The sequence below is a fragment of the Cyprinus carpio genome, chromosome B13 (genome assembly GCF_018340385.1).
Source record: "Cyprinus carpio isolate SPL01 chromosome B13, ASM1834038v1, whole genome shotgun sequence".
Classification (NCBI taxonomy): Eukaryota; Metazoa; Chordata; class Actinopteri; order Cypriniformes; family Cyprinidae; genus Cyprinus; species Cyprinus carpio.
Window position 1 is genome coordinate 24,570,898 of NC_056609.1, and position 14,229 is coordinate 24,585,126.

General features: G+C 34.0%; 1 protein-coding gene across 1 annotated transcript in view; it reads right to left on the bottom strand.

Moving 5' to 3' along the window:
* zgc:171482 (zinc finger protein) overlaps positions 1–14,229 on the bottom strand; it is an 88,289-nt gene that overhangs the window by 51,218 nt on the left and 22,842 nt on the right. Inside the window, exon 3 of the mRNA XM_042737403.1 lies at positions 5,772–5,864. Coding sequence (XP_042593337.1) covers positions 5,772–5,864 — 93 coding nt within the window. The remainder of the gene's footprint in view (positions 1–5,771; positions 5,865–14,229) is intronic.

A 14,229-nucleotide genomic window follows, 5' to 3' on the forward strand; every position in this document is an offset into this window, starting at 1 on the left:
TGATCAATGTTGACAGTTAAGAAATAACAAAATTTATTTCAAATAAATGCTGTTCTTTTCTACTTTATATTCATCAAAGAATCATGAAGAAAAAAAATCTACAAAAACATTTTTATTGAGATTTACATATACATTGATATAATAAAAAGACGTGTATTAAGCATCAAATCAAGAATGATTTCTGAAGGATCATGCAACAATGAAGACTTGAGAATAAATTACAATGATTAATATTTTACAACACAAAAAGTTACGGTCACACTTTATATTAGGTGGCATTAACTACTATGCACTTTCATCAAAAAATAAGTACAATGTACTTATTGTATTCATATTGTATTGCAATATGGGGAAGTCGTGGCCTAATGGTTAGAGAGTTTGACTCCTAACCCTAAGGTTGTGGGTTCGAGTCTCGGGCCGGCAATACCACGACTGAGGTGCCCTTGAGCAAGGCACCAAACCCCCAACTGCTCCCCAGGTGAGCATAAATGGCTGTCCACTGCTCCAGGTGTGTCTTCACGGTGTGTGTGTGTTCACTGCTGTGTGTGTGCACTTTAGATGGGTTAAATGCAGAGCACGAATTCTGAGTATGGGTCACCATACTTGGCTGTATGTCATGTCACTTTACACTTTTGCTGCTATTGAGGTGGGATACGTGTAAGGTTACGGACAGGTTTGGTGGTATGGGTAGGTTTCAGGGTGGGTTAAGTTGTAAGGGATGGGTCAACAGTGTAATTATAAATGTACTTACAGATGCAACTACATATAGGTATTTTTAAAAATATAAGTACAGTGTACTTATATACACAATAAGTGCATTGTACCAAATGATTCATTTAAATGCATGTACTAGTTAAAGCCACCTAATAAAAAGTGGGATCAAAGTTACTTAAAATTCTGACCATATTTCAGAATATTACAATTTTTACTATATTTCTGATTCAATAAATTCAGCCCTGGTTAGGACCTTCTTTAGACTTGTGTCAAAAACATTTTAAAAATCTTACTGAGCCCAAACTTTTGAATGGTAGTGTAGATTGGATATTTATTTGTGCATTCACATTTTCCCTATTTTTACATTTAGATTATTTTTGCTGTCATCTAAAAATAAAATAAAATAAATCATTTTGTAACAGTGTCAAAAAAATCTTTAGCAAATCTTAAAATGATCTGTTTTCCATACTGTACATCATAAATGTTAGTTTAGTTTATGTAGACAAATCACAAGAGAATTTTAATATTTGCCATGTATCAATTGTTGGCCATAACATGAAAATGATATTATCATTAGTTGGCTCTTCAGGACACTGTCAGGACTCTGAGAAAAATATAAATAAATATATATATAAATAAATAAATTAAAAAAAATGTTGATTTTGCATTTAAGCTGTTTGGTTGAAATGATGGTTCCTCTGAGTGAAACAAAACCATCCTTTTCAGAGAAAATGCTGACAATTATCAGGATATAATTGTTTTAGTTATATCACCCGGCTCTAACCGTATATGCCCTTGAGAACCATAATCAGAATAAAAATAAGATTAAACTCTTTTAAGAACCCATCAGGGATGCAGAGGTCCCCAGCAGGGACTGAAACTGTTTGAATTTGATATTTTAGTTGCTGAAAGCCTGCTTTTGGTGATTGTTTGCTTTTCAGTCATGTACTGTATGTTGAAATCTAGCATACTCTCAATGGTTTTCAGGTCCACAGGGCCTGTGCATAAGGATTACTATAATGATTATGATCCCAGAACCAGGGCAAACATTCTCCTCGCACCTCTAGAGGGGACAAGCCAAGTGTAATCCAATAAATAACACTGTGAAAATCGAAGCAGACAGAAACATCTAAAATAAACCACCAAACACAGGTGAGAAAGACCAACAGACACTGAACAAAATCGAACTCCTGCTTGATTAAATGTGAAATGTTTTTCTTTTTTTACAGCATTCGTTGAAAAAGATGAATGCAAGTCAATTTCATATTTCCTCTCGGTTTTTCATTCAAACTTGTCATTTTCCTCCTCGCCAGTGAATTGTCACCTACACAATACATTTACATATGACCTATTTTAGGTTTGATAATGAAAGCAAAGTGAGTGTGTGAACATGTGTGAGTGAAGGTGCTGCTGTGTGAAGTTGAAGAATATGTGTAAGCATGTGTGTGATGCTCTGGCAGTGTCTGGTCCTGTTCTGTTGTTAACAAAGAGCATGTAATTAGGAGTCTGTTTATCTCTCTCCTCCACTCTCTCATTCCTCTGTTATAATGTTGGGAAGGGTGTGAAAACAAGCTAAAAATAAGAGCCTGAAAGAGGAAAGTCAGAGGCACATTAATTGTGCCGGTTAAAAACGGCATACAAAATATAGATTTAAAAAAATGGAGGAGATAGAGGGGAAAAAAAAATATTCTTTAACATTCTTTAACTTCATCATTCTACCTAATGGAGAGCCACTAAGGCAAAGAACGATTTTATATATATATATATATATCTCCGAGCACCTTTCTGACCTACTTTCCTCTTTTGTTGTTCTCCTGCTAGTCTGTGTACTTCTGCTTGACATCTTTGAAAAGGAAACTCAAACATGCTTTCCACAGCCTCGGTGTAACTCACTTCCTCTCTGATGAAGTCAAGGAGTCGGGAAAACAAGGCGAGTTTAACTGAGAACGAGACTGAGTGTTATTCTCAGGGGTGGCTCTGCTTTTACACACTGGAATGGAATGTTATGGAAGCCTGATTTCACCTCAATGTAAAAAAATTTAAAAATGTAATTATGAAGAGATAAATCCACTTTTCGAGATACAGTATGAAGTTGGAAGATTCACAGTTTGTGATATTTTAAGTCACAAAAAAAGGAAACATAGTAACAACTGGGAGATATAAAGTTTTTTTTTTTTTTTTTTAACTAACTAAAACTAACTAAAAACTAAAATCATTAAAAAACATCATCTTCATACTTAAACATTAACTGAAATAAAACATTAAAAAATGTGAACATTTTGTTTAAACTAGTTGCCAAAAAAGCAACATTTCTAATTTTTGTTTAGTTTAATTTGATGAACTAAAACAACAAAAACTAAGAACAAAACTTAAAAAGTATGTAGACATATTAAAAAACGAAGTAAATAAATTAAAAAGTAAATAAATAAATTAATACTAATAAAAATACAAAATACAATAAAATTTCTACAATGAAAAATATACAAATAAAACCCAATTCAAACTACTGACAAAATATTATATTATATTAATGATACTAAAGTAACTTAAACTAAATTAACATTAACTAAAATAACATTAAAAAAGTAGACATTTTTTTAATCTAGTTGCCAATGCAACATTTCTGTTCTGTTCAGTTTAAGTTGATGAAGTAAGATAAGTATATTAATGATACTAAAGTACCACATTTATTAATTGATATATTGATTTTTTGGACTGTTAGTTTTAGAGCTCTTCAGATGTTTGTACTTTGAACAGCAAAAGCCAACATAAAAAGATTTTAGGAAATCTGAGTAAAATCTGATTGTTAAAATGCATTTCATTAATTCATTATTATGGCAACCAAGAAGATACTGTCTACACCACATTTACAAAATGACAGTGCGGACAGTCCTAAAGTTTGGATTTGGGGATTGGGTGCAGTATGAACATAATGAGAAATTGAAGCCAGAGAAAATGTTAATGTTTCATGTAACTATCGACTTTCTCTCTGATGTTTTCCCTTAAGATCCCTAAATGTTGTAAAAACAGAAACATGTTTGATTTCATATTGAATTCTCTGACTTTTGATTGTAAACTTGGGTAATTTGGCAAATCTGGGCACCGTTTAAGAAACTGAAATCTATTTTGAAACTGTTATTGAGATGCATATGAGATTACTAGAGTCTTTATATCAGGCATGAGTTTAAATTTTTATCTCCATTTAATCATTTCTGTCTTGAAGAAACAATTGAGTCTATGATGGTCTGTTTCTCAGTACGTCTGTCTTAGAGAATAAGAGCGATGTGAAAGGAGATCTTGTGATTTTCTGTCCTGTGGGAGACGCCATTGACAGGGTACACAGTGTCTCTGACTGATTCCAGACTGATAGCCGAGCAAATGTGAGAAAGATCTGCTTCAATCCATTTATTCTTGACAGAGGAGTCTGAATTGACTTGTATGGATGTGTGGAGTGGACAAAAAAGTTGTGAAGTGACAGGACTCAAAGTTTCAGTCAGTGAAATGTTGGCCAGCACTGGTTTTGTTAGGCTAGAGGCTTGTACTTTCTTCATTTTGTGTTTGCTTTTGATTTGTGGCCCATCTGCTTTGCTTCACTCAAATGGAGGGCTTGAAAGTGAAGGCGCAGTCGTGGCCGAGGACTGCCTGGTACCAAGAAGAATTATTCATAAACAGTCCCACTAATGAGCTCTGTAGAAAACGATTCAAACAGAATGGTAGCTGGGAGGTTTGACTGAATGCGAGTGATAAACATCTCCACCCCTCAGAGACCCTTCAGAAAGCAATTACAAGAGCTCAGGCACTTCATAACCAGTCAAAACAACCTGTATGCGTCTGTATGTCATATCATCAATTCCCCCTGGGATCATTAAGATGTTTTATGGTATATTCAGAACTGCCAGAAAAGACTAAAAAGCCCTGGAACTCTACATCTCCTGGTTTATAGCCTCTCCAAGTTGTCTATCTGCTTTCTAAACAGCTTGTGTTAATCATGGCTTAATTCAGAGTCCGCGAAGACATTAGATAACTGCTGTGCCGGTCATTTGCCTTTTGGGGGAATGGAACATTAACATTCTGTCTCTGAGGAGTGAAAACAACAGAAAAATCAAAGCTCAGTGCCTGTAATCTCCACTGTCCTCATTTAGCATTTCACCGAAGACAAAATGTCTCTCTTGAGGTTAATTAACTTCAGTAGATTATCCGAAAGAAAAAAACGCTTAGTGTTTTTTTTTTAATATAGATCAGTTGTGATATAGTAACAGTATAAAATTAATGTTGACAGCATAATTTAGATGTTTTGATGAGATATATTTGAGTTCATTTTTAGATATTTGACTTCAGTATCTTGGCAAATCTAAGCACAAATTTAGACAATTTTCAGATGAGGGTAAGGATTTTTCTCAAAGAAATAACTGAAGTCTTTAAATTGCTTTCCATATAATCTCATTGCTATCTAGGAGAAATGATTGAGAGGAGACTTTATTAGTGATTTTTCTACCTTAAGGAATATCACTCATCATTTAAATACATCTGTTTGGGACTTAAATATGCATGTAGTTCAAATGTATGATTTGTCATTGCATTAGGCAAAATATCAAACCACATGGCATTTAGTTTGCAGTTATTTTTGTTCAACTGCTTACAGACATTTTCAAAACCTATTTCAAACTTTACACACTAATCCAAGAATTGCACACACAAAATGCAAAATGCCCCATATGTCTTGCAAAATGAAATACTGCATTCAAAATATATTACATAGAGAATTGTGTGTTGTGTTTTGCAAAAAGTGTTTTATGAATTAGAGTATGGTTTTGCAGATTTGGTATGTGGTTCTGGTGTTTGAGTGTCAGGTTTCAGAAATTATGTGACAAGTAAAGATTTTGTAAGCAGTTGAAAAAAAAAAACTAATACATAATACATATGATCACTTTTTAACTTATCACTTGTAAAACATTGCACAAAAATACATGTATTTTAGGCTTTACATTATAGATCATTTGCAGATGCCACTTGGCTTGGTATTTTAATTAAATTATGTTATGTGCTTTAGAAAATACCGGATTGTCTGGTCTCAGTCTTTTGGATGGTGGACCTCCATCTTCTGGGTGGAGCATGTAGAACAGACGCACTTTGTTGGCGTGTTTCTTGCTCTGTTGTGTGTGAGAAAGAGACAGAAAAACAGAGTGATATTAACACATAATAATCCAAAGTGTTCTCACTTGATTTGGCATGAATGAAACACATCTTTATGCAGGGAAAAGACAGACACCCAGTAAATATCCAATTCTGCAATACTTAAAATAATGCACATTATCAACCATCCAATCTGCAATGCAGAGGATCATACTGAACAATCAATCAATTATGAAATAAAAACATGACATACTTTTCTTTTATAAAAGAAAGCATCAACTGATATAATAATTTTGATGCATACTTTTGGTTCCTGCTGAAATTACTGATAGTTCTCAAAAGAAAGTTTGTGTTTGTATGGTATTTTTTGTGCAGAGCGTTTGAGGTTGCTTGTTCCCTCTAGCTGTTATTGATTTGTAGTGTCTGTGCAGTTCTGACAATCATCTTACATATATATGTACTGTATATGCCCTGAGTTTTTTCGTTCTCTGTCAAACTCTGCAGTGCTTGCAAAGCTGGCTTGTATTGATATTCTTAAAACATTCTGGTTAAAAAACTCCATTCAAACTTTGTAGACTTCAGCCGTAGCTGTTATCAGGTTTCGGGTTTGTACAGTAGATCAAAAGTTTGAAAGATTCTTTGACTTTTAAAGTGCCCCTATTATGGATTTTTGAAAATTACCTTTCATGCAATGTGTAACACAGCTCTAAGTGAATGAAAACATCCTGCAAAGTTTTAAATCTAAAAGTGCACCGTGTATACAGTTATTGTCTTTTAAAAGAAAGAGTCGACTCTGAGTCATGAAAACGAGTCGGTTTTAAAATGACATCGCTGCAGAAGCACCGACCTAGTGTTTACAAAGTGAACGTGCAAGGATGGTCAAACACTCTTTCCAAAAAATAAAAAATAAATAAATAAATTTAAACAATGATGTAGGACGATTTTGAAGTTAGAGGAGAAAAGTGTTGGGAGTTTTAAGACATACCCTGTCTTGAACTGTTGTAGACAGAGTATACATGCGCATCGCAGTGCTAGACAAGACGAGCAAAAAGTGTATTTTTAAAACAAAAAATTTTTAAGAAATTGACCGATCGTTTTGTTATATTTGTTGTTGCTGATGATTTATTTTTTGCTGAATGAAGGGAGGGATCAACATCTTGGATGACATGGGGGTGAGTAAATTATCAGGAGTAATTCTTTTAAAAACTTGCCGTCATGTACTCTGAAGCCTACTGTGGCCTGCAAAATACGTATTTAGATGTGTACAGTCGTGGCCAAAAGTTTTGAGAATTACATAAATATTAGTTTTCAAAAAGTTTGCTGTTAAAAACTTGCCGTCATGTACTCTAAAACGTTTAAAAACAATAATTTTAAAGACAATGATGTAGGACTGATTTTGAAGTGACTGATAGGAGAAAACTTGTTGGAGTTTGTCAGAATTAGTGGGTTTTAAGGTCCACCCCCTCTTCTTGACCACAAGTTCTCAATGGTGGGTAGATCTGGGGAGTTTACCAGGCCATGGACCCAAAAATTTAACATTCTGGTCCCGAGCCACTTAGTTATCACTTTTGCCTTATGCACGGTGCTCCATCGTGCTAATGCAAGTTCTTCAGCAAAACTGTTGTTGGATGGTTATGTTTTTTTTTTTTTAAATTTTAAGAAATGGACCGATCGTTTTGTGATATAAGTTGCAACTGACAAAATTATTTGCGACTGAAGAAAGGGAGTCTCAGCATCATTCACTAAACTTTCTGCAGAAGATCAATCTGTCCCTGATGTTTTTTTTTGGAGAGAAGTGGCTTCTTTGCTGCCCTTCTTGACACCAGGCCATCTTCCAAAAGTCTTCGCCATGCCATTCCTGAGCAAGCTCTGCACTGGTGCACTCTGATCCCGCATCTTTGGACGACTGGACTTTCTTGGTGCCCTGAAGCTTCTTTACAGGAATTGAACCTTCTCTTTCCTTGAAGTTCTTGATTTTAAAGGAGTATCTTAGTTCTGCCTGTTAAAAGCTTGCCGGCACGCGTTTCTCTGAACAGGCAATAGAACTGTGGCCTGCTTTTTAATAAGTCTGTATTTAGCTTGTGTGACGTCAACATTCTCACCTGAGTTAAACTACTGAAATGTCAGCAGGTCCTTTAATGACAGCAATGAAATGCAGTGAAATTTTTGTAGGGGATTAAGTGTCTGTTCTGGAGGATATGCAAATTGCTATTATAAAAACTTAAGCAGCAACTTTTCCAATTTCCAATATTTATGTAAGTCTCAAAACTTTTGGCCATGACTGTACTGTGTCCACTCCGTGCAGCTTGTAGGTGTCTGTCAAACAGCAATATCTGTTCACGCGCAATTGTCTAGAAATGTATGTGGTTATTACTTGTAGTTCTGACAAAGAATAGAGTAATATGTTGCAAATGTATACAAACTGCAGTGCTTTATCAATACGTTTCTGCATTGGGCTAACACATATAACATGGCTGTTTGGGTGTTTACCTCCGAGCTGTGGGGTCAGTAATGGTGATGGGTGTTCTGTTATTGACCTTTGCTGCACACAGAAGACCAATCACGACAAACTAGGTCATCAGACCAATCACCGCAGTTTAGTGTCATGTAAAGGAGGAGTTTGGAAAAATGAATCGTTAAACGAATCGTTTGGGAGTTATTGAGCAAAAAGGGAAAAAATAAATGCATATTTTAAGACAATGAAAGTGTTTTTTTACCTTGCATGCATGTCAACCTGTTGTTGGGGAATCCCAAAACCAAAATATGAACCTTTTATTACCCATAATAGGGGCGAAAGTGCACTTTTTACTACCACTTCTAGTTTTATTATTATTATTATTATTTATTTATTTTACATTTTTATATTATAATCCTAAGGCCTCATGTCATAGACACTTACTTCTATTTTCATCCTGAAAGATAATTAGGCATATTACTCTTACCTCTCATTTTGCCTTGCCTAGAGGACAATTTAAGCAAAAAAATGTTGCATTTAACCCCATTTTCTCGTGCTGATTCTTGTGTGCAGCCGACTGAAAATAAGACGTCTGCTGAGTGTCATGACAACAGAATGCTGGATTTTATTTTCTCTGATCCAACACACTAGCTGATACTGTTCTTTTGCTACTTTACAAGCTCTAATATTTACTTCATATACTGTATGAAGGAGACAGACAGACAAACACAGACAGACAGACAAACAGATAGCATACACTATAGCATAAACAGTGTGTGTGTGTGTGTATGTGTGTGTATATATATATATATGTATATATATATATATATATATATATATATATATATATATATAATGCATGTGACTACTTAACGTTCTAAACATTTATAGCCATGCACATATCAAATAATCAAGGTGGGCCAGAAGAGCAAAGCCCCAGTAACCTTCTAAAAAAAAAACATACCTGCTTCAAGACTTAGTACTGTCCAGGGTTCAGTCTATGGTGACTCTTTTTTAATTTTTCCCCCCACGTGTACTACCGGCATCTCCATTTGCACAGTGCACCATGTTGGCAGACAGACTTTTTTCCTTATCCTCTTTTTAATACAAAACTTAAGGCTGCTCTTCATTTTCAAGCTGAGCTGCAACAAAACACTCTACTTCACACAGCGTTTATGTAGAGCCATTTCCTGAGCTCACTGAGGGAGGATATATTTCAAAACACTGCTTTTAAAATGTAATAGAAAAATGAAAGGCTTGCAGTATGACATTTCTGTTCTGTCTCTATAAAATCACAGAACATATTTACACAGTCAATTACAGAGATGTGCTTCTGCAAGCAGAAGTGTTTGTATTAGCAGAACATGTAAAGCATGGTTTTTGTTCCATGATATAACACTGCACAATAAAATAGAGCAGGTTGATTTTTAAAAGTTGGATTATTTTGAACTCATCACCGCATCTTAAAAACACTACACTCAGGACACTCAAAAATGAGCTAAATGTGTGTGGCAGGGCTTTAAATTGGAAGAATTTCATAGCAAAACTATTTCCAAAAACGTGGACTATTCAACCTTGCTAATTGGTTGTTAGAGGTTTGGTCTGTCACAGCAACCCCTCTCTAATTAAAACTAACAGTTTTAACCTGTATTTATAGCCTATGTTTGTTTTACGCTCATTTGAGTTTTGCACATATTTAGTAACACATGCTAAAGGCAAACTCTATTGGAATCAGTTGTGAGGCAAATCTCCCATTTGTTTACAGTGAGAAGATCTATTTCTGCTGTGTATGTAGAATGTCCATAAAGTCACTAACAAGTTTCTGTTTCGGGTAGCTGCCTATGTAGGCAGTATGCAGCAAGTCAGTTTACTAGGTTTTGGAGCACAGCCACATTTGCATAGATAAGCAATCAAACCTGAACAGATTGTTAATGCTCTGATATCACTGTGGGTTTAAGATGAATAGCTTGAATTTGTAATGTAATATGCAATATGTTTGAAATTAAAAACTGGAATGTGAGCATCTGTGGGTATTAAAGAAGTGACTAATATAAGTTTAGACAGATTGCGGTGAGTTCTGCTTATTGAGAAAAAGGCTTGGATGAAAACGCTTATGTAAAGCCAGACCCCTCACGAGAACTGAAGAGTTCATTAAGATATGAGATGAGAGGTCAAAAACGTGGAACGTCCAGCTGTAGCAAGTGTTATTTTATTATAATTTTTTATGACATTGTACTATTTATGAATATTTTAAATTCGCTTTTATATTTTCAGTTTTAGACATTTTTTATTATGTGCTTTTGTCATTTTTATTAGTTTGTTTTTAATCTATTTATTTTGTTTTAGTTTTACAATTCAGTTTCAGTTTTAGTACTTCAGTACAATTAGTTGTCAAAATTTTTCATTTAATATTTATATTTGTTTTTATGTTTCGGATTTATTTCAGTTGACATAAACAGTTTTAGTAGTTTAGTAGTTTTAGTTGACAGTAACAACACTGGCAAGGCTGGTTCTACACAGTTTCTAGTTGGTCAACACTGAAAACTAAAACAAAACATAATGCAATGCATAATTAAATACATGGCTAAAACACCTGTAAAAATTAAATATAGAAAATCCCTTCATATTAACACTGAGCATTAGGCATTATTTTTAATGTTTTTTTCTTAAGAGTGTAGATCATAACCTATATTGTTTTTTTTGTTGTTGTTGTTGTTTTTCTACTAGAACAAAATTGAGTAGTCAATGAATGACTAGTCACATATCAGGCTTACGGAAACCATGCTTCCTTGCGTTAAACCATGCTTTAAATAAAACATGATTTAATAATTTGGAAAATAAACTTAAATAAACTGCAATGAACCAGTGGTTATTAAAAGCATTGGCATCTGCAGAATGTTATTAGGCTTGGGATGACACACGATAGATTTCTAATGTCATTTAAAAAGCAATAAATCCCCATGAAAGCCAAAACATCCTCATCTATGATTGTTTGAAATTTGTTGTTGAATTTATCTCAGAAGTAAAGATATTGAACAGTAAAGGGGATGAATTTAAAGATGAAACTTCCCAGGTAGGTTTTAGTCTGCTGACAGTCAGTCAGAAAGCTAAATCCCTTTCTGAAATATAGTCTCAAAGTGTATCCCCTTCAAAGCACCACAGCTGAAATATTAAAGCTCTATATTTTATATCAGTCTCATATATAAAAGCAGCCCTTTTCACAGATATCCCAAATATATCTGCCACAGTATAAACCGCATACTGTAGCAAGATTTCCACTTGTGGACACATTTTTACCGTCCCACAGTATGAGTGAGTTAAAGACTTTGATAGACTTGGAGGAGAGTGAAGGCACAGCTGGGCTCAGGAAGAGTTGAGTGAGATAGAGAGAAAGAGAGGAGAGTCTCTGTTGTCTCTGAAGCAGTCAGACTGGATTACGCTGGTCCAGTGAAGAGCTCAGTGCTGAGAGTGGATGAAAGAGGCCATTGATAAACTCAGAATGAGCTAAAGACCAGACACTGAGGGAGAGAGAGAGGCAACATTTGGTCTGGGAAAGACTTGATGATTTACGAGGAGGCTGAGCAAATGATACAGCTATTAAAAATGTTGAGTTACGTGATATTTGAACGATTTGAAATTTTGCTGTGCCAGTAGTGCAGAGCAGTATGACAGTAAATTTGGAAATAGAAATGTGTCTGAATGCGGTTGAGATTGCGCTGTACCATTCATAACGGCAAACGTTTTGATGCCAAGAAGCTAAATTGATGATCCCCTTGCAATATAATGTCAACTATACAATTTCACATTAAAATTAATACAGTGTAAGAAAAAAAAAAAAAACCAATATAACATCTAATTGGCTTTTATCCTGTCATTTACAGATGCCAAAGCAAATTATTAAAATATTACCTAAATAATATTTACCTTGGGTTTAAATAGACATCATATATTCTTCCAGGCACTATATAAGTAATGTTAGATGTATAAATGTCTGTTTGGTTACACTTTATTTTAAGGTGTCATTTTTACATTGTAATTATACATTTAAGTAGTGAATAATATTAATTAACTACATGGTTAGGGTTAGAATTAGGGTTTGTCTTAGAGTTACTTGCATGTAATTATGAATAATTTATTGTTATTATAATAGTAAGTGCATGTAACATAACAAGGACACCTTAAAATAAAGCGCTACCATTTATATCTTACTGTTAATAATGAATTTATTATTATTATAATTACTACTACTAGTAGTAGTAGTAGTTTTATTTTAAGTTAAAGAAAGCAAAATGAAAGAAAAGAAAATAATTTTTACTAAATGTCAACAAAAACATAAATGGTCTTATGTAAATGTTCAATCCTAAAAATATATTTCGTAAAAACAAATTAGAATTCTTTTTTTTTCCAGTCAAATTTTCCATGCAAGTAAAACTGTATACTGAATATACTGTATACGGTAAACTGAATATTTGAATATCTTCCATACTTTTCCATATATTAGAATAGCTTATTGAAAAATATGTATAGATAAATACTGCTTCTTATGTATTGTATTGTTATATTAGAGCATAAATTATTAAATATTTTTTATTGACATGATTAATTGAAAAGCAGTGTGTATTGACATTAACATGTCTTGATTTATTTATTTATTTTTTTTGAGTATCATTATGAATATCTTCTATATCGTCATTAAATCTTCTATATTCTTGTTGATATAAGATTTTGGTCATATGGCACACCAATAAGGCCATGTATTTTTTTTTTTTTTTTTTTTTAAGATTTATTGTTGGTGTTTTTTTTGTCTTATTTAAATTGGACAGTTAGTTCACAGGAAGTGAAGTGGGAGAGAGAGGTGGGCGGGGACGGGAAAGGTCCACAAGCCAGGACTCGAACTTGGGACGGCTGAATCGCTTATTTATTTATTTTCAGATAGACAGGGAAACCAGGTGAATGCTGAAATAAACAAGTGAAAGCAGAATGGAGAAATGGACAGGACAAACAATACAAAGTGATATAAAGAAGACAGAAGTGTCCAAGCCGGACAGTGAAGGGCAGCCGACAGGTAACAAGGTTTCTCTCAGGACTGAGATGAGACATTAAACCCAAGCTTTTAGTATATGTCCGTTAGCTATCCATCAGATTATCAGCAATGCGCACACAGGCTCACGTGCAGCATGAGAAATTGAAAGAGGAAAAGGCCCCGAGATATCCGAAAGTCCATTGTCATTGCTGTGAAGGGTGGTAAGAGTTTGTGTGGTTTTGTAGTAGGTGAAAGTCTATTATGCGTGCTGTGCTGTGGCAGACTCATGTTATCACACAGAACATCTCTATCTGTCTCTCTGTTTTTCTCTTATTCTCTCCCTTTCCTTCTCTTCACCTCTCCAGGGAAATGGTCAGTTGATTCGGGGCCTGAAATGAACTGGTCACAGTGACGAGTTCATCGACTTGGAGTTTCCTTGAGGACACACAGTTTTCTGGATACTTGGGAAAAAAAATTGTTGCATTATTTGTCATCTGAGGTGTATGGTGTATAGGGATGATGTATCAGTTTTTAATTTTTATTATTAACATTATTTTGGAAAAATCTAAATTAATCAACAATATGAATTATGTTTAGTGCGTTAATGAGTCTCATGATATGGCTCTTTTTAGTAAATAAGAAAATGTATTATGATTTTGAAATGCAAACATTTTATTTAAATGTAAAATTTTTCAATTTATAATAATAAATACTTATAATAAACTTTGTATTTGATAAATGTTAAAAAAAATCTTAGGTTAAACATTTAATTAATATAAAAAAATAAATATAAATAAAACGTTTTTTTTTTTTTTTTTTCTGTGACTGTGGCACACTCAAACTTACTTAAAATGTATTACTATTTTTATAATACTAATAATGTTATGAATATCAGAATTTCTCC